Source organism: Mauremys reevesii, linkage group 1 (genome assembly GCF_016161935.1).
Source record: "Mauremys reevesii isolate NIE-2019 linkage group 1, ASM1616193v1, whole genome shotgun sequence".
NCBI lineage: Eukaryota > Metazoa > Chordata > Testudines > Geoemydidae > Mauremys > Mauremys reevesii.
Window position 1 is genome coordinate 189997193 of NC_052623.1, and position 21372 is coordinate 190018564.

The 21372-nt window shown below is 44.5% G+C and overlaps 1 protein-coding gene and 2 long non-coding RNA genes across 3 annotated transcripts; 1 reads left to right on the forward strand and 2 right to left on the reverse strand.

Annotated features, from left to right (window-relative positions):
- Positions 1–2584: 2584 nt before the first annotated feature.
- LOC120408083 (zinc finger protein 436-like) lies at positions 2585–3675 on the forward strand. Its single transcript, XM_039544662.1, has 2 exons — positions 2585–2973; positions 3117–3675. The coding sequence occupies exons 1-2, from the start codon at positions 2585–2587 to the stop codon at positions 3673–3675; spliced, it is 948 nt and encodes a 315-aa protein (XP_039400596.1).
- Positions 3676–6563: 2888 nt separating this feature from the next.
- On the reverse strand, positions 6564–14600 carry LOC120383393. Its single transcript, XR_005588439.1, has 3 exons — positions 14362–14600; positions 9238–9434; positions 6564–6924 (listed from the first exon to the last, which is right to left on the reverse strand). It is a non-coding gene; the product is annotated as an uncharacterized LOC120383393 (long non-coding RNA).
- A 3521-nt stretch (positions 14601–18121) lies between these two features.
- Positions 18122–21253, reverse strand: LOC120400456. The gene is made up of 3 exons (XR_005595824.1): positions 20961–21253; positions 20281–20378; positions 18122–19868 (listed from the first exon to the last, which is right to left on the reverse strand). It is a non-coding gene; the product is annotated as an uncharacterized LOC120400456 (long non-coding RNA).
- Between the last annotated feature and the right edge of the window lie 119 nt (positions 21254–21372).

Sequence of the window (21372 nt, forward strand, 5' to 3'; positions counted from 1 at the left end):
AGATCAGCAGAGCCAGACGTGTACCCAGAAGCCTCCTACTGCAAGACAAACCCAAGAAAGAAACCAACAGGACTCCACTGGCCATCACATACAGTCCCCAGCTAAAGCCCCTCCAACGCATCATCAGGGATCTACAACCCATCCTGGACAATGATCCCACACTTTCACAGGCCTTGGGTGGCAGGCCAGTCCTCGCCCACAGACAACCTGCCAACCTGAAGCATATTCTCACCAGCAACTGCACACCGCACCATAGTAACTCTAGCTCAGGAACCAATCCATGCAACAAACCTCGATGCCAACTCTGCCCACATATCTACACCAGCAACACCATCACAGGACCTAACCAGATCAGCCACACCATCACTGGTTCATTCACCTGCACATCCACCAATGTAGTATATGCCATCATATGCCAGGAATGCCCCACTGCTATGTACATCGGCCAAACTGGACAGTCTCTAAGGAAAAGGATAAATGGACACAAATCAGACATTAGGAATGGCAATATACAAAAACCTGTAGGAGAACACTTCAACCTCCCTGGCCACACAACAGCAGATCTTAAGGTGGCCATCCTGCAGCAAAAAAACTTTAGGACCAGACTTCAAAGAGAAACTGCTGAGCTCCAGTTCATCTGCAAATTTGACACCATCAGCTCAGGATTAAACAAAGACAGTGAATGGCTTGCCAATTACAGAACCAGTTTCTCCTCCCTTGGTTTTCACACCTCAACTGCTAGAACAGGGCCTCATCCTCCCTGATTGATCTAATCTCGTTATCTCTAGCTTGCTTCTTGCTTGCTTATATATACCTGCCCCTGGAAATTTCCACTACTTGCATCCGAAGAAGTGGGTATTCACCCACGAAAGCTCATGCTGCAAAACGTCTGTTAGTCTATAAGGTGCCACAGGATTCTTTGCTGCTTCTGAAGACTAAGGACTTTGAGTCTATGGTTCTGCTGCCAGCCTCCAGGAGCATCAGATGCATCTGACACAGACTCGGCTCCATCCTCATGACCAAGATACCTGGCCAGTAACTTGGCATGAGCAACGTCTAGGCTGGTAACTATAACACCTATACAGAACCTGAATGAATGATTGTGTGAATGAATATATATATATATATATATGTGTGTGTGTGTGTATGTATAAGAAATAAGTAGTGATAGAAATAAGTAGTAAAACAATGTTGTTTGCTTTTATCTTTTGCTTTACTATTATATTTACAATAAATGTGGCATCTTTGCCTTATCCCTCTTAATAAGATCCTGCTGGTTTTTATTATATTGGTATAACAGGGGGAGAATAAGAGGATCGCTGATACTTAAACCGTATATTTGTTAGTGTTCAAACAGGACCATGAATTCCACAATATAAATACCTCCCTGGATCCAGGGGTGCCATTGTGACCAGATCAGTGAAGGGAAGATGATGGTAGGAGACAAACAGATGAGGGGCTTCTGAAGAGCTGTGAGGAGAAGGAGCCTTTGATTGCTCTGAGTGGACCCAGGAACTGGCTACTTCCCCTCTCTAGTCTCCCCTTGGGGTTTCAAATCATGCAACTATCATACTAAACATTCAACTAACCGCCATACTTTCTTATTGTGTTCTGTTAGCAGGATTTCCTATTCTGAAGATGGACTTTTAATCTCAGATGGAACGGGGGAAGAGCAGTGTGTCCCAAATATCCAACCCTCATGCACAGGTGAGGAATAAGTTAAACATTTACATCTCTCCTAGATTCCTCAATTGTAAGGCTAGCAGGGGCCGTTATGATCCTGTAGTCTGATCCTGTATAAAGCAGGCAATAGAATTTCACCCAGTTTTTGCATCTAGCCCAGTGACTTGTGATTTAATTGAAGCATCTCTCTTAGAAAGATTTCCAACCTCAATTTATAGAAGCTAAGTAATAGAGAATCCACCACATCTCTTGGTAATCTGTTCTACACATAATAAAAAAAAAGACAATGAGTTAGTGCTACTGCTCTATGAGTGATCCTGTTAATTTCATATGGGGAGTGAATTAGCAAAGGCAGAGCAGATCTTTGGAAAATGCACCCACCAAGTCCTTGTTTCTGCCTCTGGGAAAGAGTTTTGTGGGATTCATATCCTGATTTTCAAGCTTATCAACACTTTTTACAAATAAAAAAAACCAACAACTCTCATCCCTTTGCAATTTCCCTTCCCAAAGTTTTCATTCTGTCAAATAAAGGACATGAATCATGTCTGAATTTTCCTTCTTTCCAGCAGATGATGGGATGATGAGTGCAAATGATGAGAGGTGCAAAATCCTCAGCAGGAAGGCTCTGAGAGATCATTTGGGTTGTTATTGGGAAGCTTTAACAGGAATGTTTCCCTGAGTCCTGACCAGGGAAGAAACTGTCTGGGTCAGCACAGGTCAGAAAGAGAGCAGAAAAACTCTGGAGAGAAGAGACAAGACACAATATCTCCCAAACACTGCAGGAGACCCAAAGGCTTCACTGTCCAGGGCAGAACCCAGATGAGAGAAACCAAACACCTGTACTGAGTGCGGGAAAAGCTTCACTTGGGGCTCACAACTTATCCAGCATCAGAGAACCCACATGGGGGACAGACCTTACATATGTGCTGAGAGTGGGAAGAGCTTCCTCCAGAGTGCTGAGCTTGTTCTGCATCAGAGAACTCACACGGGTGAGAGACCCTACAAATGCATGGAGTGCGGGAAGAGCTTCAGCATCCACTCCAACCTTATTAACCGCCAGAGAATCCATGTGGGGGGGAGACCCGATAACTGTACGGAGCGTGGGAAGAGCTCTGGCCGGAGCACAGACCTTATTAAACATCAGAGGACCCACACTGGGGAGAGGCCCTATAAATGCACTCAGTGCAGGAAGAGCTTCAACCAGAGCTCAGACCTGGTGAAACATCAGCAGATCCACACAGGAGAGAAGCCTTATCAGTGTCCTGAGTGTGGGAAATGTTTCCGGCAGAGGTTTGATCTGGTCAAACACCAGAGGACTCACATGGGAGAGAAACCCTATAAATGTACCCGTGCAGGAAAAGGTTCATCATCAGCTCCATCCTCATCACCCACCAGTGAGTGCACACCAGAGAGAGACTCTACCAATGCACCAGCTACACGAAAAACATCAGAGAGCACTCTGGACTGATTGGCCACAGGGCAGAGAAGATGCCCTACCAGTGTGTCGAGTGCGGGGAAACCTTCGCTCAGACCTCGACCCTGGTTAGACACCAGATCACCCACACGAAAGAGAGATCCTACAAATGTCCGGACTGCGGGAAGGGCTTCAGCCGCATCTCCAACCTTCTCCAGCACCGCAGGACCCACACAGGGGAGAGATCCTACCCCTGCACCGTCTGCGGGAAAAGCTTTGGGATGAGCTTGCACCTCGTCAAGCATCAGAGAACCCATACTGGGGAAAGACCCTACCAGTGCGCTGACTGCAGGCGGCACTTCATCCAGTGCTCAAACCTTCACAGTCACCAGAGGAGCCACGCTGGGGAGAAGCCCTATAGCTGTGCCAAGTGTGGGAAGGCATTCAGTCGGAACGCCACCCTTCGCAGCCACCAAAGCATCCACCAGGGAGAGAAACCCTTCCGGTGCACCCAGTGCGGGGAGAGCTTCCGATACCAGCTACAGTTCAGAAAGCACCAGAGACTGTATGCCACATAGCAATCGGCCGCTGGGCACAGGGCCTTGCGGGACTCGGGGTGCGGGGACAGTGCTGGGCAGTGAAGTAAGGGTGTGTGTGAAAAGGAGATGAACTAGTCAGGAATCAATGAGCTGGTGGGTGGGAGGCAGGCAATGGTGGGAGTGATCATTTGGAGACTGTAGGGAGGGATGAGATTAAACGGAGTCACATCATGCCGCTGAGATGTGTAGACCCAGATTTCCCCAAATTACTTTGGATTTTGAGTGCCCAGCTCGAGACACCCAGAAGATGTTTTTCAGAGGTGCCAGACCCTTAACAACTGCAAGTCAATGGGAGCTGCAGGAGCTCAGCACCTCTTAAACCACAGGTTAGGCATCCAGTATTAGAAGAGAATGCTTTTGAAAACGTCTGCTTTGATAAATGTGCTTCCAAGTCTCAGTGCTTAACCTGACATAGAAATGTGTTCCCTGCACTTGACCCAGGACTTAACACAAAGCTTTTAAAGGAGGACTCTGGGTTTATCAGAAGATCCTGCCTGCTTGAGCTTTGTCTAGCCTATAGAAATTTGGCATCCTTGCCCCTCTTTGGATCCCCCAGTGCTCCTGTAGCACACCATGCCTTCACAAACAAAATTCCTCCCAACAGTTCACACAGACATTTGGATTGCACTTGGCCTGAGCAAGGCTAATGCCATGGCATCTGCCACTGTGCCAGTCTCCATCAATACAGTGCAAGTGCTGGCAGCAAGCACCAGTGTAATAGCCTCCACAGTGCACACTGCCCTCTGCTCCTCTCTCATGCTGCACCAGTCATTGATCAGGCAGCCTGTTCAGCCTAGTTCCTGTACTCTGCTAGATCAGGTCAAGCTCCCTGAAGCCCCTTACCTGTCCAAAGAGTCCTTCACACTCCCAAGATCTCATTGTGCACAGTTTCTCGTCCCCATCCACTTCTTTGTGATTGCTGTGTTAGCAAGTCAATTTCAGAGCATGGCTCAAGAAGACGCCACCACATGGAAGAACCCTCCAGGGAAACTGTTGGAAGCTTTATATTGAGCACAACTCCCACTGAAGCCTTTTCCTTAAATGACCATTTACACAGCCAGTCCTTGCTTTACAGAAGCGGCATTTAAGTATAGTCTTTCTAGACCTCCCTAGAGATACAGCATGGCCCAGTGGTTAAAACACAGACTTGGGAGCTAGGATCTGACACTGATTTGCTATGTGGCCTTGGGAAGCTCACTTCAACTCTGGGTCTCAGTTTCCCCATCTGTTAAACGGGGTTAATATTGACCTACTTCTCAGTGTGTTGTGCAGATGAATTCATTTTTTGTAAAGCACTTTTGAGCTCCTCAGACGGAAGGTGCTGTGGACAAGGTATTATTATGGACACTCATTTGCATCCTGTGTGGAAGGCACTGCTGATTAGCCCTGCAGTCCCCTCAGGGCTGGTAGGCTTTCATTAAAAAAATAAAAGTAAAGAACTTTGCTCTATGCCAGAAGTCAGTCTCCCTGGGCAGAGGGAACAGTATGGGTAAAGGCAGGGCAGGGGAGGGGAGAATAGAAGTGCAAATGACAAGCAGTGTGTGCATTTGAGGATACGTCAGACCCTGTTGCTCCATTTTTGGTGAGCTACATACGACTGTCTTCCTCTTGCTTCTGCAGCCAGGATTGGGACCCCAAGGTGAGGCATTTAGGGAAACTCCTCTACAGGTGACCTGCAAAGGAAAATAATTGGGATTGTGCCTTCTTTTGCTTCTCTATGGTAGAGGAAGGAGCCCCCCACAGAAGCATTTTTGCATTAGAGATTCATGTCTACCCTGCAAGTGTCTGGGGTGACTGAAGGGCTGGTGCAATGATGGGATTGAAGTGGATGTGGATCAGGGACTTGAACCCAGGTTTCCTACATTCATTATTTGTATCCAGTCTAAAGTACCTACTACCCTAGTGATTCGACTACTGACCTGGGAGCAGAGCCAGCTCCAGGCACCAGCGCACCAAGCAGGTGCTTGGGGCAGCCAACAGAAAGGGGCAGCACCTCCGGCTCTTCAGCAGTGGGTCCCTCAGTCCCTCTCGGAGGAAAGGACTCGCTGCCGAATTGCCACCAAAAAATAAAGCGGTGGAGGTAGAGCTGCCGATGAAGTGCCGCCGATGGCGGCTTTTTCTTTTTTTTCCCTTGCCGCTTGGAGAGGCAAAAACGCTGGAGCTGGCCCTGCCTGGGAGAGCTGTGTTAAAGTCCCTGCTCCAAATCAGGCAGAGCCAGGATTTGAATACAGCTCCCCAGCATCCCAGGTACATGCCCTAACCACTGCCTCTTCTAGACACATACACCAGCTCTCTCTGTCTCTCACTCCTGGCTGTCTTTTGTGTGATGCCCAATGCAGTAGATGAGCTCTGAGAAAGCCTCCTGGGTCAGCCCCAGTGGTAAAACAGGTAGGGGGATGCCTCGTTTGAGAATCCTGAGCTATGGCTCAAAGCAGCTCATGAGCTATGGAGCAGCACCAGGACTTAGGTGGCTTTGCACACGCCACTGGCGCAAACATAGGTGCCTAAAGGATAGGATGGTAGCTCAATGGCAGTTCTGAGGGTGCTACTAATGCCTTAATATTGACCTGAGGTGCCTAAAGAAGCAGTGAGGCACCTAAGTACTTTGTAAAAACAACGAGGAGTCCGTGTGGCACCTTAGAGACAAACAAATGTATTTGTTAGTCTCTAAGGTGCCACAAGGACTCCTCGTTGTTTTTGCTGATACAGACTAACATGGCTACCCCTCTGAAACGTAAGTAATTTGTGAATCTAGCCTGTACTGTGTTAATGACCAGAACTCAGCACATCAGCCTCCAGCCAGACTACAGTTACAGAAGAAAAACTGTGGCCATATTTATTTTATTGTTTGTGGTACTTTTTTTTTTTTATCTTTAGTGAAACCTGCAATTTCAGAGGAGGGGAAGGAGCATGATGTACAATATATGATGCAGACCAAAAGATTAACCATTCCTGAGAGCTGGCTACAGCTGTAACAGTAAGTACTTGGAGACAGTGGATACTAACTCCTGATATAAATATACCCATTGTAATGCTGGCCAGGGCAAAGTGAGTGGAGCCGGGAAAGAAAGTGCAATCTCTTATCACATGTTTATTATGACAACATTCTTCTCTTGAGATTATTAGTGAGCTGATGCCAGTTCTCATGATGCAGTGCTGCTATCTTGTGTTTCCTTGGATGTGTATGTTGTGCTCAGTGTCCTGGTACAGAGCTCTATGGGTGGAGTCCTGGAAAAAGCCAGCAATTTGAATTTAGCTCTTAATAAACAGCAGTGGGGTTTTTTTTTTCATTCTCCTCCACTCTCTCATTATATATGGAGATATACCTATCTCATAAAACTGGAAGGGATCCTGAAAGGTCATTGAGTCCAGCCCCCTGCCTTCACTAGCAGAACCAAGTACTGATTTTGCCCTAGACTCCTAAGTAGCCCCCTCAAGGATTGAACTTACAGCCCTGGGTTTAGCAGGCTAATGCTCAAACCAATGAGCTATCCCTCCCCTAAACATAGGGATATACCTATCTCATAGAACTGGAAGGTCATTGAGTCCAGCCCCCTGCCTTCACTAGTAGGACCAAGTACTGATTTTGCCCCAGATCCCTAAGTAGCCCCCTCAAAGGTAGAACTCACAATGCTGGGTTTAGCAGGCCAATGCTCAAACCACTGAGCTATCCCTCCCCCACAAAAGTGCTTAACAGCTGCCCTCTCTCATTAAGAAACACACAGTGTACCCAATATTTTGACCATGTTTCTTTTTGTTACTCCCATTAATTGGGACAATCCTGATCTTGAATTCATCTTAATTGGGATGTTTAACAGGGAACCCAATTAAACTGAGCTGGCAGGGACTGCTGCTTAATTGGCTGCCTGCAGGTGATGAAGTGATTCTTCTAGAGTATAAGGATTTCATGCCCCTCTGATGCTCAGGGGCTGGACTGTGTTTCCCCTCCAAAGACCTCTGCTGTTGGTTTAACAACACAAACTGCCTTAACAGGCATCCCTGCCCTGGCCTTTTCAAACAAACATTCTTCAAAGTGAGTTGTCTTCAGGCTTCTGATAGAAATGTTGTGGTCTTACACTTCTCTAGCTCAGTTGCAATTTAACTCCTTTTAAGCCACTTGTCATTGGCAGCTCAACGTAACTCCTAATTCTTGAGTAAGCCAACAGGTTTGACACAAGCTGGACAATCACTGCAAGTACAAAATGGTACTCTCTCTTGATTAGGAAGCTGTACTAAATCAGGATGATAGGCTGTCTGGAGCTTCTGGCTTATAAAGATGCTGCTGCACAAGCATTTATTTTACAGCTGTTTACAAGGACCAGGCTAAATCACATAACATAAAAAATGGTGAAAATAAATATATTTATATGTAAGTAGAGCTAAATTTTCAGTGGTTTTGAGCACCCAGACCTGCCAGTGGTTTCATCTGGAACTGTGGATGTTTGGCACTTCAAAAACATCAAGCCCAGGGCCTCAATCCTGCAAACATTTATGCATGTTTTCAATTGACTACTGTGCGTAGTCCCAGGAGTCAAGTTAAGCACGTGCATAAATTTCTGGAGGATCTGAGCATAAGAATGTATTCCTAGAACCTAATTACTCTGGCCTAAATCTTCCTACAAGAGCATAGACCATTTTTTTAATTTAGGGAGGCAGAGTTAAACAATAATAAAATAACAGCTATTGACTATAGGTTTAATGAGCAGTTTTGTACTATGGTGGTTTGTCCACTGATAATTAAGTGAAATAAACAAGCTTCTGTTCCAAATTCAGTGTTTATTAATGCAATCCATAACTTATTTGTTATCGGGAGACTAATCCCCCCTCCCAAACCCCTCCATTGTTTACATTCATGTACTAAGACTAAGGTTGTTAGAAGCTAGAAACACAAGACCATAAAGAGCATCATAGCAATCTGGACAACAAAGACCTTTCTCTTTCAAGAAACAGCATTCCTAGGCACTGATTCTTGGAGGTCTGGAGAGAAGGGACAACTTCTAACTGTCCCTCCAAACTGCCTCTTATTCCCCTTGAAAAACTTGGGGAGGGTGTTAAACTCCCTCTCTGCTCTGAGAAGGATATTGTTTTTTGAAATGTCAGGATACATACAGAGAACAACTTCTGATTTGTAATTAATAAGGATACATTTATTAACAATAATACTTTGTGATCCTTGTATAGAAGTACAAAGCATTGGTGATAAATGGTTGAGACCTTTGATGTGATATCCCAGATAAAATAAGCACAAAGCCTGGGATTTTCATTAGACACTAAGGGACTAGGGGCTCAAATCCCACTGAAATTCACTGACACCTGAACACCTAACTCCCTTATCCTCTTGAAAATCCAAGGCAAAGAGGTTCTTTGAGTCCCATAGCTCAGCAATGATTTCCCCTCTTCCACGTCCCCCCCACCCGAAAATGTGAATTATATATTGTTCCCTAGCAACAGGCCAAACATGCTCCATTTGAAGTGGAAACAACATTGGGAATTGGCGGGGAGGTGTGCAAAACTAGTATTCCAACAGAAAACAAGTCTCACCTTTTTTTAGCGCACTGAACAGGCTACTGCATCTCCATACTGATGGCTATCCAGCGCTAGCATCTTTGAATGGTATCTCACCCCAAGTGAAGAGTCCGCACAGGGTATGCCAACAGATCCCAGATTTATGGCCCAATCCTACTCCACGTCCTTGATAAAAATGCTGACTTCAGTAAAAGCAGGATCAGGCCCATCTGCTGGATTGGATGCAGATAAAATGGTAACCTGGGATTTTGTCAAGAAACATTGAACTTCAAGGAGTCAAATAAATGAAATGTTCAGCTGGATCTTTAGTAAAACTACACATTTGATTAGTTCTACCTTTACCCTGCCGTATGTATTCAGTGAGAAAACCACTGAATAATCTACTGCTTGCAGCTAATATGTTATAGTTAGAAAATGCAAATAACTGACACCTGCTACAGGGCAGGGGTGATGAAAACAAGTCTGGCATGTAACTAAAAAGAAAAAAAAATAGAGTTAAGCTAATGACCAAGACTTAATGTTCCCTGACAACATTTTTTGGGAGACATTTTTATTTTTCCAATTTAGAGATGAGCTTGAACCAAGAGCCTGTACCTGAATATCCAAGAACTCTGAATCCAAAATGAGATCTGGATCTGAATTTTGCAAATAACCCTCATCTTTACAATGGGCTGAACCAAAACCTTGGATCATCTGAACATGCCTGGACTTTGAAGGCTTTGAAATGCAGGTGTAATTCCCATTTCTACTTTAATTCATAATAGTCTAAACCTTTACCCTCTGAAATGAATTGCCTGAGCAGTAGTATAACCTTTTACTACTTCTACTCTTGAAAAACCCCTCATCAGACTTTGTGGTGGTGCATGGTTTTGCTGGAGAAAAAAGGGTACATTAAACACTTTGCAAATATTTTCAAACGGAGCTAATTTAAATCTGATAATCACAAAAGATACTCAGTGTAATTAAACTTTTCATCAAACAGTCTAATGGGCAATGAGACATGGTACTACTTTGAAAACAGGAGGATTTTTCTTTTCAAGATAATGGAAGTCGAAGAAACAGACAAAAGTCAGAATTTCAAATCACAGTATTTTTAATTACCTATTAATTGTGTTCAGACTCTGCAGAAACTTTCTTCTTTGCCTTCAGAGTAAATGTGGCAGTTTTCAAGCCAAAACACTGAAGGGCTAAAGTGGTGCTTGGTTGTAACCTTACCTATGAAGAGGTTAATGCAAAGGTCTATGAGAGCCACCAGATGGCGCTTCATCCCAACACTAGATTACAGAAACATGGGATGTTCAAGGTCACACAGAGAGAAAAGAAATTTCATGATCTCTTCTCCTATACCATGTCTGGAAATGCTGTGATGCCACCTTGTGTGAAGCATATAAAGCAGAGTCAGGCAAACCTGTTTGAATCAAGGAGCTCCTTTGCCTAAATCATGAAAAACCTCAAACATCTTTTCACGTTTAAAAAAAATCCAGGCTTTTTTTTAAATTATTTTTATTTTTTTTTTTGCTGCTGCCTTTGTGCTTGCTGGGTTAGGCTGGGAATGGAAATAAGAGTGCTGAAAATCTCCAGGAGAGGGTCTGGCCAACACTAGGAAGCAGTGCATAGCTCAGAAGGGTGAGCTTGTTCTCATGAGATTTCCACCCTATGTTTGTAGATCCAGTAGATTGAGAGCATACAGATGGTCCCCAACCACAAAATCTGGATCTGGATCCAACTTTTCTAAAGTTTAGAGCTAGGCTTTTGGTTCAGCTCATGATGGAAAATGGGGACAGAAATGAAGTTTGGATCAAGATTTGACTTTTCCCAAAGTCCAAGAAAGACAAATCTGAGGTTTTGGTTTGGGCCCATCAGCACTTTACAAACATTATCTAAGCCTTACAATTTCCTCGTGGGACAGATCAGTATATACTATCCCCACATTGTCATTGGGAAAACAGAAACAGAGGGTACATCTATACTATCCGCCGGATCGACGGGTAATGTTCGATGTATCGGGGATCGATTTTATCTAGATGCAATAAATCGATCCCTGAATCGACGTCTGTACTCCACCTCGGCAGGAGGAGTAAGAGGAGTCGACGGAGGAGCCGCGGCGGTTGACTCGCTGCCGTGAGGATGGCCAGGTAAGTCGAACTAAGATACTTTGACTTCAGCTACCCTATTCACGTGGCTGAAGTTGCGTATCTTAGTTCAAACACACACACACACACACACCAGTGTAGCCCAGGCCAGAGAGATGATGTGACTTGCCCAAGGTCCCACAGCAAATGTATGGCAAAACTGGGAACTGAACACAGTTCTCTTGACTCTGGATCTAATCTGTGGATAATGCTGCCTCTCAGTGGATATGCATCCACACATGTAGCTGCTTGTCAAATCAAGTTCCGAACATTCTGTGGTTTCTCACCATTAATTTAAAACATGTGGGGGGGTGGAATTAATACAATTGGTTATGAGAAGGAACAAAATGAATCCAGACTGTTAGGGAGAAGGGAGGGTGCAAGAGTTTCAAACAAGCAAAATAAAAGCATTTACACCAGGGCTGTCAAGCGATTAAAAAAAGTAATCGCAATTAATCACACGATTAAAAAAATTAATTGTGATTAATTGCACTGTTAAACAATAATAGAATACCATTTATTTAAATATTTTGGATGTTTTCTACATTTTCAATATATTGATTTCAGTTACAACACAGAATACAAAGTGTACAGTGCTCACTTTTTATTTATTTTTTATTACAAGTATTTGCACTGCAAAAAAAACCCAAAAGAAATAGTGTTTTTCAATTCCCCGAATACAAGTACTGTAGTGCAATCTCTTTATCATGAAAGTTGAACTTACAAATGTAGAATTATGTAAAAAAAGAACTGCATTCAAAAATAAAATAATGTAAAATTTTAATAGCTGCAAGTCCACTCAGTCCTACTTCTTGTTCAGCCAATCGCTCAAACAAACAAGTTTGGTTACATTTGCAGGAGATAATGCTGCCCTCTGGAATGGTGACCAAAGCATGAAGGAGCATATAAATGTTTAGCATATCTGGCACATAAATACCTTGCGATGCCAGCTACAAAAGTGCCAGGCAAATGCCTGTTCTCACTTTCTGGTGACATTGTAAATAGGAAGAAAGCAGCATTATCTCCTGTAAATGTAAACAAACTTGTTTGTCTTAGCAATTGGCTGAACAAGAAGTAGGACTGAGTGGACTTGTAGGCTCTAAGTTTTACATTGTTTTGTTTTTGAGTGCAGATATGTAGCAAAAAAAATCTACATTTGTAAGTTGCACTTTTACAACAAAGAGATTGCATTACAGTACTTGTTTGAGGTGAATTGAAAAACACTGTTTCTTTTGCTTATCATTTTTACAGTGCAAATATTTGTAATAAAAAGTAATATACACTTTGATTTCAGTTACCACACAGAATACAATATACTTGAAATTGTAGAAAAACATCCAAAATATTTAATAATTTCAATTGGTATTCTATTGTTTAACAGTACAATTAAAACTGTGATTAATCGCCATACTTTTTTTAATCATGATTATATTTTTAACTAATTGCATGAATTAACTGCAATTAATCAACAGCCCTAATTTGCACCAATAAAACCAATGCAAAAGAAGTCTGGAGGCCTACAAAAAATGAGCAAATATGCCCTATGGGTAGACTAAAGCAAAGTTACTTGGATTCTTGAGAGAAAGGGAACAAATTGCTTACCTACAGGATAATCAGGGCAGATTGGCATTTGCTTTTCCTGCTTTAAAATTTTGACAAATGGATAACGTTGGATGAGAAGGGTGTAGAGAAAAAAACACCAGATATTAAAAAAATAATAAACGTTCTGTTATTTTTCCCCATTATCTTTGGCATTATTATTTCTTTTTTTCTTTTGAAAATAACCTCAGTGTGCAGAGAAGATCACAGGAGCAGTAACAAAAGCTGAGTGCAGTTAAACAGAACAACTCGTTCCTGGCATACTGGGAGAAAAAAAGATTGCCATGTACATGAGCAATGCATAACCCGTGAATACAAGGGGATTATGTACCATGACTGGATTTTCAAAGGGGCTTATGGGAATCACTAGCAGTTGGGCACACAGGCTGCAATCCACAAAAGTACTTAGGCACCAAAGGCTTTTTTTAGAGATCACTGTGGTCCACAGAACAGCAGCCTGGCTGCTGCCTAAGCCTGTAGGTGCCTAATCTCACTTGGTGCCTAATTTTTTTCCCTCTGGGGATGTACACTGCAGCATCACTCCAGGCACCTATCTCCTGCCTCAGCATGTGCACTACTGCCTTGTGGTAGGCACCCAGACACCACCTCCCACATATGCCCCAGAGTGATTAACAAGCTGGGAAAGATGTTAGATAGGCATTCGACTGTCTAAGTCACAGGGGGGCAGATCCAGTAGGCAGCTGCTGAGTATACCCTATGGGATTGACCCCTTCAGGCTAGTCCACACAAAACAGCCAGGGGAGGGGGCCTCACCCAGGGTTAGGGAGAGCTTGGTTCAAGTCCCTTCCTCTTCCTGAGGGGGAGAAGGGGTTTGAACAGGCCTCAGTCAATCCTGAGGTGAGTGCCCCAATCACTAGGCTGTGGACTATTCTAATGGGGGTTTCCTCAACCTCTCTTTTTGAAGTTGTTCCCTGTTAATTAAGCAAGGGAATATATAAATATTAACTGAGCCAAAGCAAAAGTTAGAATAACTCTATAATCCTAGTGGTTAGGGTGCTGAGCTGACAGGTGGCTGATCCCTATTCAAATCCCTTCTCCCCATCAGGAGGAGGGGGGCCTTGAACTGGGTCTCTCCCACATTGTGCATGAGTATGTGAGGCTAAAGGTTATAAGGGAAGCTCCTCTTTCTCCTTTCATTCCACCCCTAGCCATTTTGTTTCAGGCCCTGCATACACCTTACGTGGCCAAATGTCTATCTTCTCCCCGTTGGTGGATTTTTAATAGACATGAGCACCACACTGCAGCCTGGATTTAGGCTTAGGCACCTATCTTCAGGAGAGGGTTGGGGCTTAGCACACACCTCTCTCATTGGCATCTCCCATTAGCTAGCTTAGGGGGCTCCCCTCCTAGCATGCTGGCTTTGTGGATTACATTGTAAGGCACCTACCTCTCTCATTCACTGCACAGGGAACCTCGGTGCCTAACTCAGGCTTTATAGATCCCAGTGTTGTTGCTGTGATTTTCTAGGAAACTAAAAGTTAGGCATCACGACACTCAGCACTGTCCATTTTTGGATCTCACCCTAACATCCCTTTAAAGCCCCAGCCCATACTCTGCATTCACTATTGCACTATGGTGGCTTGTTTGAAGTGTGAGTCCCTCCTAAGAACAATGTAGTTGTATAGGTGTAACTGAGGGCCCAATTTGAAGCCCATTGGCTTATACAGGTGTGAGGGAGGAGATAATTTGGAGCTGATTGGATTTCACAGCTGTGACTAAGTGTATAAATGGGAGATAATGAACTAGCTTGACTGTTAAGGGCCTGATTTGGCCTGCAGGATCTTTATGATGGGGAAAGGGAGTGATGGTCGATTTTCAGACTGCATGAAGAGTTTACAGATGTGGTAGCTAGGGGGAAACAATTTTTTACTTATAAAGTGGGCCAATTTGACCTAAAATTGTTGAGAGACAATAAACATGAAGTCCCCTGAAGAGTTGCTTTTTTAGACCCCCAACTGTACTTTTAAAAGGAACCTGTTAATTTAAAGTTCATCCTTTTAAACCCATTACCTGCTCTGTTACTAATAACACCTTAGACTCTAGTTGCTTTCCATGGCATATGCCATTGGGTTTCTTTTTAATATATTTCAGTGTGGGTGATGAAAATCTATGAAGTGAATTTCCTTTTTTGTTTTTAGTTATTTTCACTTCAAGGTTCTTAGTACAACAACACTGGGGTTGCAAATGGTGCTGGGGAATGCTTGTATGTTTCAAAACCATGTTCTGCATGGATTTTTAAAGTATTAATGGAAACTTTCCTATTTTTTTTTAAACTGTTTTGGGGCCAAATCTAAGCTGACAGTGTTCCCTTAAGTGAAAGATTGAAGGTTTAACTAAGGATAGCAAAGAAAAGAGGGGAGTGGGAAGAGAGAAGACAGGAGCCAAAGAAGAGCTTGAACAAAAGGCTAGAACAGTTGAGGACTGATGTAGGTGAATGCCTCTCAACCTGTCAAGGCCCCAAAATGGGCCACCAAGCATAACAAAGGCCTATAATGAGGGTCACACAAAATTATTTATGCAGGAAACTTGAAAGTTTGTGGGACTGATTCATTTAGAAAGTCAGCAACACTTTCTATAACCTCAACTTCATGATCCTTTATTTCTGATGCCAGTCATTTTAAATAATAAAGGGGAGAGAACATAAGATGTGTGTGGAATGTAGGGAACTTTGAGCTGTCCCCCAGAATGAGGGGCATTTGAGAGAGAGTGGTGCATGAGATTTATGGGCTCAGGGGCTGAACTCTTCACCCCCATTCTATTGTTTACTACAAGGTAAAAGAACCAGAACAGTGGTAAGGGGCCCTAAAAACCCCATATCCATCTGAGAGAAGATTCTCCTGGCCCAGCGACTGCAGGAGTCAGCCATAAATATGTCCTTCAAAGCCCCACTCAGATGTCCTGGCCTACCAGGAGTGGGAATTCAGCACTGTAGAGATTCTGGGTCATGCTGTAGTCTGCTGGGATTGTTACCCAGGGTTTTCAGAACCCAAAGCAGTGGTAACTTAACTGTTTCACTCCAGGTGGTGTCAGGAATAAATCAATGGGAATGCAGCAATTCCCTCTGATGGAAGATTAACACAAGTGAGTTAAAACTACAATTTATTGGACTCAAGCACACACAGACATAAGTAATAGGTTTAGAACACCCCACATAATTACCTAGAATTTGAGATGGTATTGAGTAATTTACAGCAGGTTCATGATGGCCGATTGCTTCCCCACCAGGGAGTATGGTGTCAGGAAAAAGTTTCTCAGGATAGCTTTAGAGAACTGCCCCAAAGTACACTCTATTACCTAGTCTTTTGTAACTAACTTTTATGAAACACATAGCTCATAGTGACCCCTACCGGGTCATCACTTCTCCTAACTTCAATAAACTACTTAGCAACAAACATTCCTAACAATCTTAGTCATAAATAAGCTTCTATATCAAAGGCACCCAAAACTCAAGGTTTCAATCCACCTATTTTCTTTCAGTCTCAATTTGTTGACTCTTTTCTCCCCTCCTCCTATTCTGATTAGCAGAAACAACAGGCATGCAGCTAGCATTTGACCTTGGTTCCCAAAGCCCTGCTTGTTCAAATTAACCCTTAACTATGTGGTGTTCTATTTTATTAATTCATGGTGGCTGAATGCACATAATATGGTTGCAATTAGCTTAATTGAATTCTGCGGTACATACACCTCTCAAATCTGGAGCAACAGGATGGCTGCTGTAATTTCCACAGACCCCTGGCTGTATAAATTATACCAGAGGCTTCTCTGACCCCATGGAGCAATCCAGAATTGAGAGGATTCAAAAGTGGCTTAAAATCACTTTAGCCCCCTGCCTCCTCCTGAGCTATGAGTTCTGTGCTGCACCTCTTAGAGGCACAGAGCAGAATGTCACCCATGAAATCTTGTAGGCATTCCCAGGAAAAAAAGGAATATTCATCCAGGTGGTTGTTTCTCAGGAAGATAATCTTCATGCTATGTGTTTGGTTTTCCCCTTCATGAATTTTCAGCGTAACATATGTAGGGTAAATACACTTTATTGGTAGATTTAAAAATAACAAAATTGACAGTATTTTTTTTGAAAATATCAATAGTCACGACTTGTCAGATGGTTTGATTTTGATAGCCCAGAAACTAAGCTGTGTCTCCTTGGAGAAAAAAGTTTTTAGAGTTCAAAGGGGTACTAGAAAAATAGTCACCACTGAGTTTGATGCATAAAAAATTAATTCGTCTAGAACCAGCTGGAACTGCAGGAGCAAGCTAGAAAGGGAGAATTCCAGCTTCAAGGAAACTTCAACCAGCAAAACTCTCCAGCAGGATATCAAATATAAGCATTACACCATTTGTACAAACTTTCATTGTCTGGTCACATACCCAGTGGGGAAAGCATGTGTGTGTTTGTATCTAACTCCCCTAAACCTTAGTGACCAAAGGGCTTTTGCTCAAAGTTCTTGAAAAATGTCCCCCCAGAAGGGATGAGTTAAGTCCAGATCCCCATTGCAGTGACTCAACTTTTTGTGCTCCTGCCATCCCTTTATAATTCTATTTGTGACTTAGCAACCTGCTGATATCACCAGCTTCCCCCAGAAAAATCTTGAAACTAATTTTACTCTTTCTTTTAGTAATAGGCTGGGTTAAATTTTGTTGTGGTGCTGGGTTTGACCTACTACTGATCAAGGGCTTGATCCTGTGAGCTACTGAGAGTACCCCAGACTCCAACTGACAAAAGTAGAAATTTTGAGCATGGAAGGCCAAATGGATGGAACAAAGTGCCAAATATTTTCAGCCTAATACTGAGTGACATCAACACCAATTGAAATCAGTGGGAATTGAGAGTGCTCAGTTCTAGCATGATTGGGCCCTTATTAGGGAAAATATTTGAAGAGGGGTAGAAAATAATAAAAGGAAGGGTCCAGCGGCAGCTCCAGGCACCAGCGCTCCAAGCGCGTGCCTGGGGCAGCAAGCCGCAAGGGGCGCCCTGCTGGTCCCTGCGAGGGCAGCAGTCAGGCAGCCTTCAGCAGCTTGCCTGTGGGAGGTCCACCGGTCTCACGGATTCGGTGGCAATTCAGCGGAGGGTACGACGAATCCGCAGGACCGGGAACCTCCCGCAGGCAAGCCGCCGAAGGAAGCCTGCCTGCCACGCTTGGGGTGGCAAAAAAGCTAGAGCTGCCCCTGGAAGGGTCACACTACCCTCTCCATTGATTCAAGTAGTCCAGGACAAGCACTAATGGGTTAGTTCTTAAGTTCTAACACATCTCCATTCAGGAACAAACCCCAGCCCATCATGGTGTCTGGGAAACTCATAAAGCTAATGCAGCTTTTGAAAATTGAACAACTCAGCTCAGCCTTGGTAACACCTGTCCTACAAGTTCAAGCAATGGGAAATTCCACTACTTTAAATATAACTGACTGTTGGTCTTGTGGTGGTGCCCTTGTCCAGCATGGGGCAGAAGTTGGATCCAGTCTGTATTTCTTCAGTTGCTTTAGGGGTGGGGATCAAGATTTTCTCAAATCTACAATATATTGGTTGGAAAAGGAAAGTGAAATGTAAACAAAATAGGCCTCTACAAAGCACCACCAGGGCTCCGTGTGAACATTAAGCAGGGGCTGTGGACATAGCCCATGCCAGCAGGTGTCCCCAGAGGCATTTGGCTGATTCACAGCCAGAATTCCTTGGGTCACTGGGGAAGCACAGGTCGGAGTGGGAGCTCTGATACCTTTTAAAAGGATGCACCATGGTTCCGCTGACTGATACAGAAGCGGGAGTGGAGCCGTGGCACTGGATTGTCTGGCCCTTGAACTAACGGACATGATTGGCCTCAACACAGATTATCAAGGGACAGGAGGTTTATTTTAAAGTGTCAGTCCTTCTCCCTCAGTTACAATGCCAGCATGGGACCTGCCACAATCTGCCCCTCCATCTTTCAGGAGACACTCACAATTGTTTCCCAAAGTTTGTAGATATTCAAATGCTTGATCTGTTAGTTTTCAATTTCAGTTGTCAGAGAGGTTACTCATAAATCATCCCTGGACAGGTTTACAATGTATCGCAGAGAAATGCTGAAGATCACTGAGAAGTCATTTTCATTGCTAGCTAAATTATATTCTCTCATTCCATCAGTCTCCCTCAGCAGCCTAGACCACATCTCTGTCAGAACAAGTGGACTGACCGCCTACGGTTGATCCAGCTGCTGCTCTAAAAGTTGAAACATTTTAAAAGTATTCTTTTATTGTGTCTCTTGTCTTAGCTTGTCAACATAGTGATGCTTCTCTAGAGGGGCCTCTGAGCTTAAGTGGGAGTGTTCCAGTCAGGAAGGCCCTGAGTAGTGCAAGCCAGCCTTGGAGACTACAACTTCCATTGGCAAAAGAGAGAGACTTCTGTTTCCAGGGGATGCAGGGGGAGCATGCACTGGGCTCTGTTTTGGTGAGGAGCTGGGATGCTGGTCAAGGGAGCTGCGATTGCTCTGTGGAGCTCTGTCCATCCCAGGAGCCGCTGGCTCTTTGATCAAGCAGGGAGGCTCACGGAGGCAACTGCTGGGCTTCACAGCAACAGCCCAGTGCCCGGAACTGGCTGAGGTTGGCCTTGAGTGACGGCAGTCTGGGTAACCACCACCTTTGTTGTTCGGGAAAGTGTTTGCAGGGGAAGGGAGGCAGCAAAGAGACTTTAAGGGGTTTCTCTGAGTCTGAGAAGATATGAAGTGGTCATATTGTCTAACCAAGATCTGGGGTTACTGACCTCTGGCTATAACAGCTGGGATCTTCCGAGGGGTTGTGCAGCTTGAAATGATCCCAAGTTAGAATTGCTCTCCCCATGTTGCTGTGGCTGGACTACTTTGCTGGACCAACAGAGTGCTGTCCTCAGCTTTGACAGCCAGTACGCCCATGCAAGCGTCTAGAACTCTGAAATTCAGAGGAGCACACACTCAGGGGGTGGGGAAATGGTGCCAGCATAAATGTCAATTGGTGACGTTTCATTTACTGCTGTAAACGGCAGTTAACTGATTTATTGAAGTGCCCCCTGCTGATTTAAAGTGGTTGTGGCATTTTCATTCTCAGTGTGTTACATCATGTGTTTCTAAATTGTTGAGTAAAGGTTTGTTAACTCTAATCTAAGTGCATATTGGATGTATATTATTTAAAATTGGTACTTTGGAGTTAGACTCTGAGCATAGATTAGCTCAGGGTTACTCCTAGAAGCTCCCAAGGCACACCCTTGGTGTGTACAGGGCCTAGCCAGGCGGAGGCACCTCCAAGATTAATTTCCTTTACAAGTAAAATGACTGCAGCAGGAGGGTGGATAGAGGATTCCCACCTGTCCAGTATCACCACTGGGATGCTCAAGATCTCCTTTACTGTTGACATCATCAGGCACCTGGGCACACAGGTGAGTGTTGCCTGCTCCCAAATAATCTAGAAAGGAGGGGGAGGTTACATTTCATGTTGTGATTATAAAATATCCATGTCCTTGGTATGACTCAGATATTGACAGCCTGCAGGGAAAGGATCTTAATTTTATGCCAGTGTCACAGTGCGTGACTCACCACTGCGGCTGGTCATCTCAGGGAATTAGCATTTCTAGCCTCTGGAGTGCCCTCTGCAGGCTAGTGTCCCACTGCTGCTGGCCTCCGTGTCCCTCCCAGGACCTGGTGCCCCTTGTCTTTGGGGTGCTGCCCCCTGGCAATACCCCCACAGTCTCAGGGTCTCCCCACCCAGGGGAACCCCCAACCCTCTATCCCCACCTTGCCTTAGTCATGGGCTGACAGTCACCATCTAGCCCCCACTCACTGGGGCAGACTGCAGTGTAAGCCACTCATCATAGGCAGCAGGGGGTGGGGGAGAGGATTGGACCTGCAGCCTCTGCCTACCCATAGGCTGCCCCCTGCAACCCCAGTACCTAATTGGCCTTCCACTAGGCCACATCCTGGGGGGTTTTCCAGCCCAGAGCTCCCCAGCTCCCTTGGCCTTCCCCGAGCCCTGCTCCACTCTAGGTACCTTCTCTCAGCTCCCTGAAGCCAGATCCCTCCCTCTCAAACCTAGAGAGAGTCTGTCTCTGGTTTCTGGCCCCAGCCCTCTTATAAGGGCCAGCTGGGCCCTCATTAAGCCAGCCTTGGCCTGATTGTGGTGTGGCCCCCAGCTGAGGCTGCTTTCCTCAATCAGCCCCGCTTTTCTCTCCCTGCCACTGCCCTCTCCCCGAGCTGTTTTAAGCCTTTTAAGGCAGGAGTGGGTGACCACCCCGCTACAGCCAGCTATAAAATTGATCAATAGAGAATATAGAATTTTAGATCCTGGTCGATCAATAGCGAATATAGAATTTTAGATCCTAGTCACTCCCAGATTAAGTGGAATACTTAGGTTGGTTTATTTTACAGTGCTGATCACTCTACAGATGTTCTGACAGATTAAG

What these genes read in the sequence shown, in the direction of transcription:
- LOC120408083 (XM_039544662.1), top strand. Translation starts at nt 2,585, where the DNA reads ATGGGGGACAGACCTTACATATGTGCTGAGAGTGGGAAGAGCTTCCTC. An exon ending in GGGAAATGTTTCCGGCAGAG is followed by an intron (nt 2,974 to 3,116) that starts GTTTGATCTGGT and finishes CCAATGCACCAG; the next exon opens with CTACACGAAAAACATCAGAG.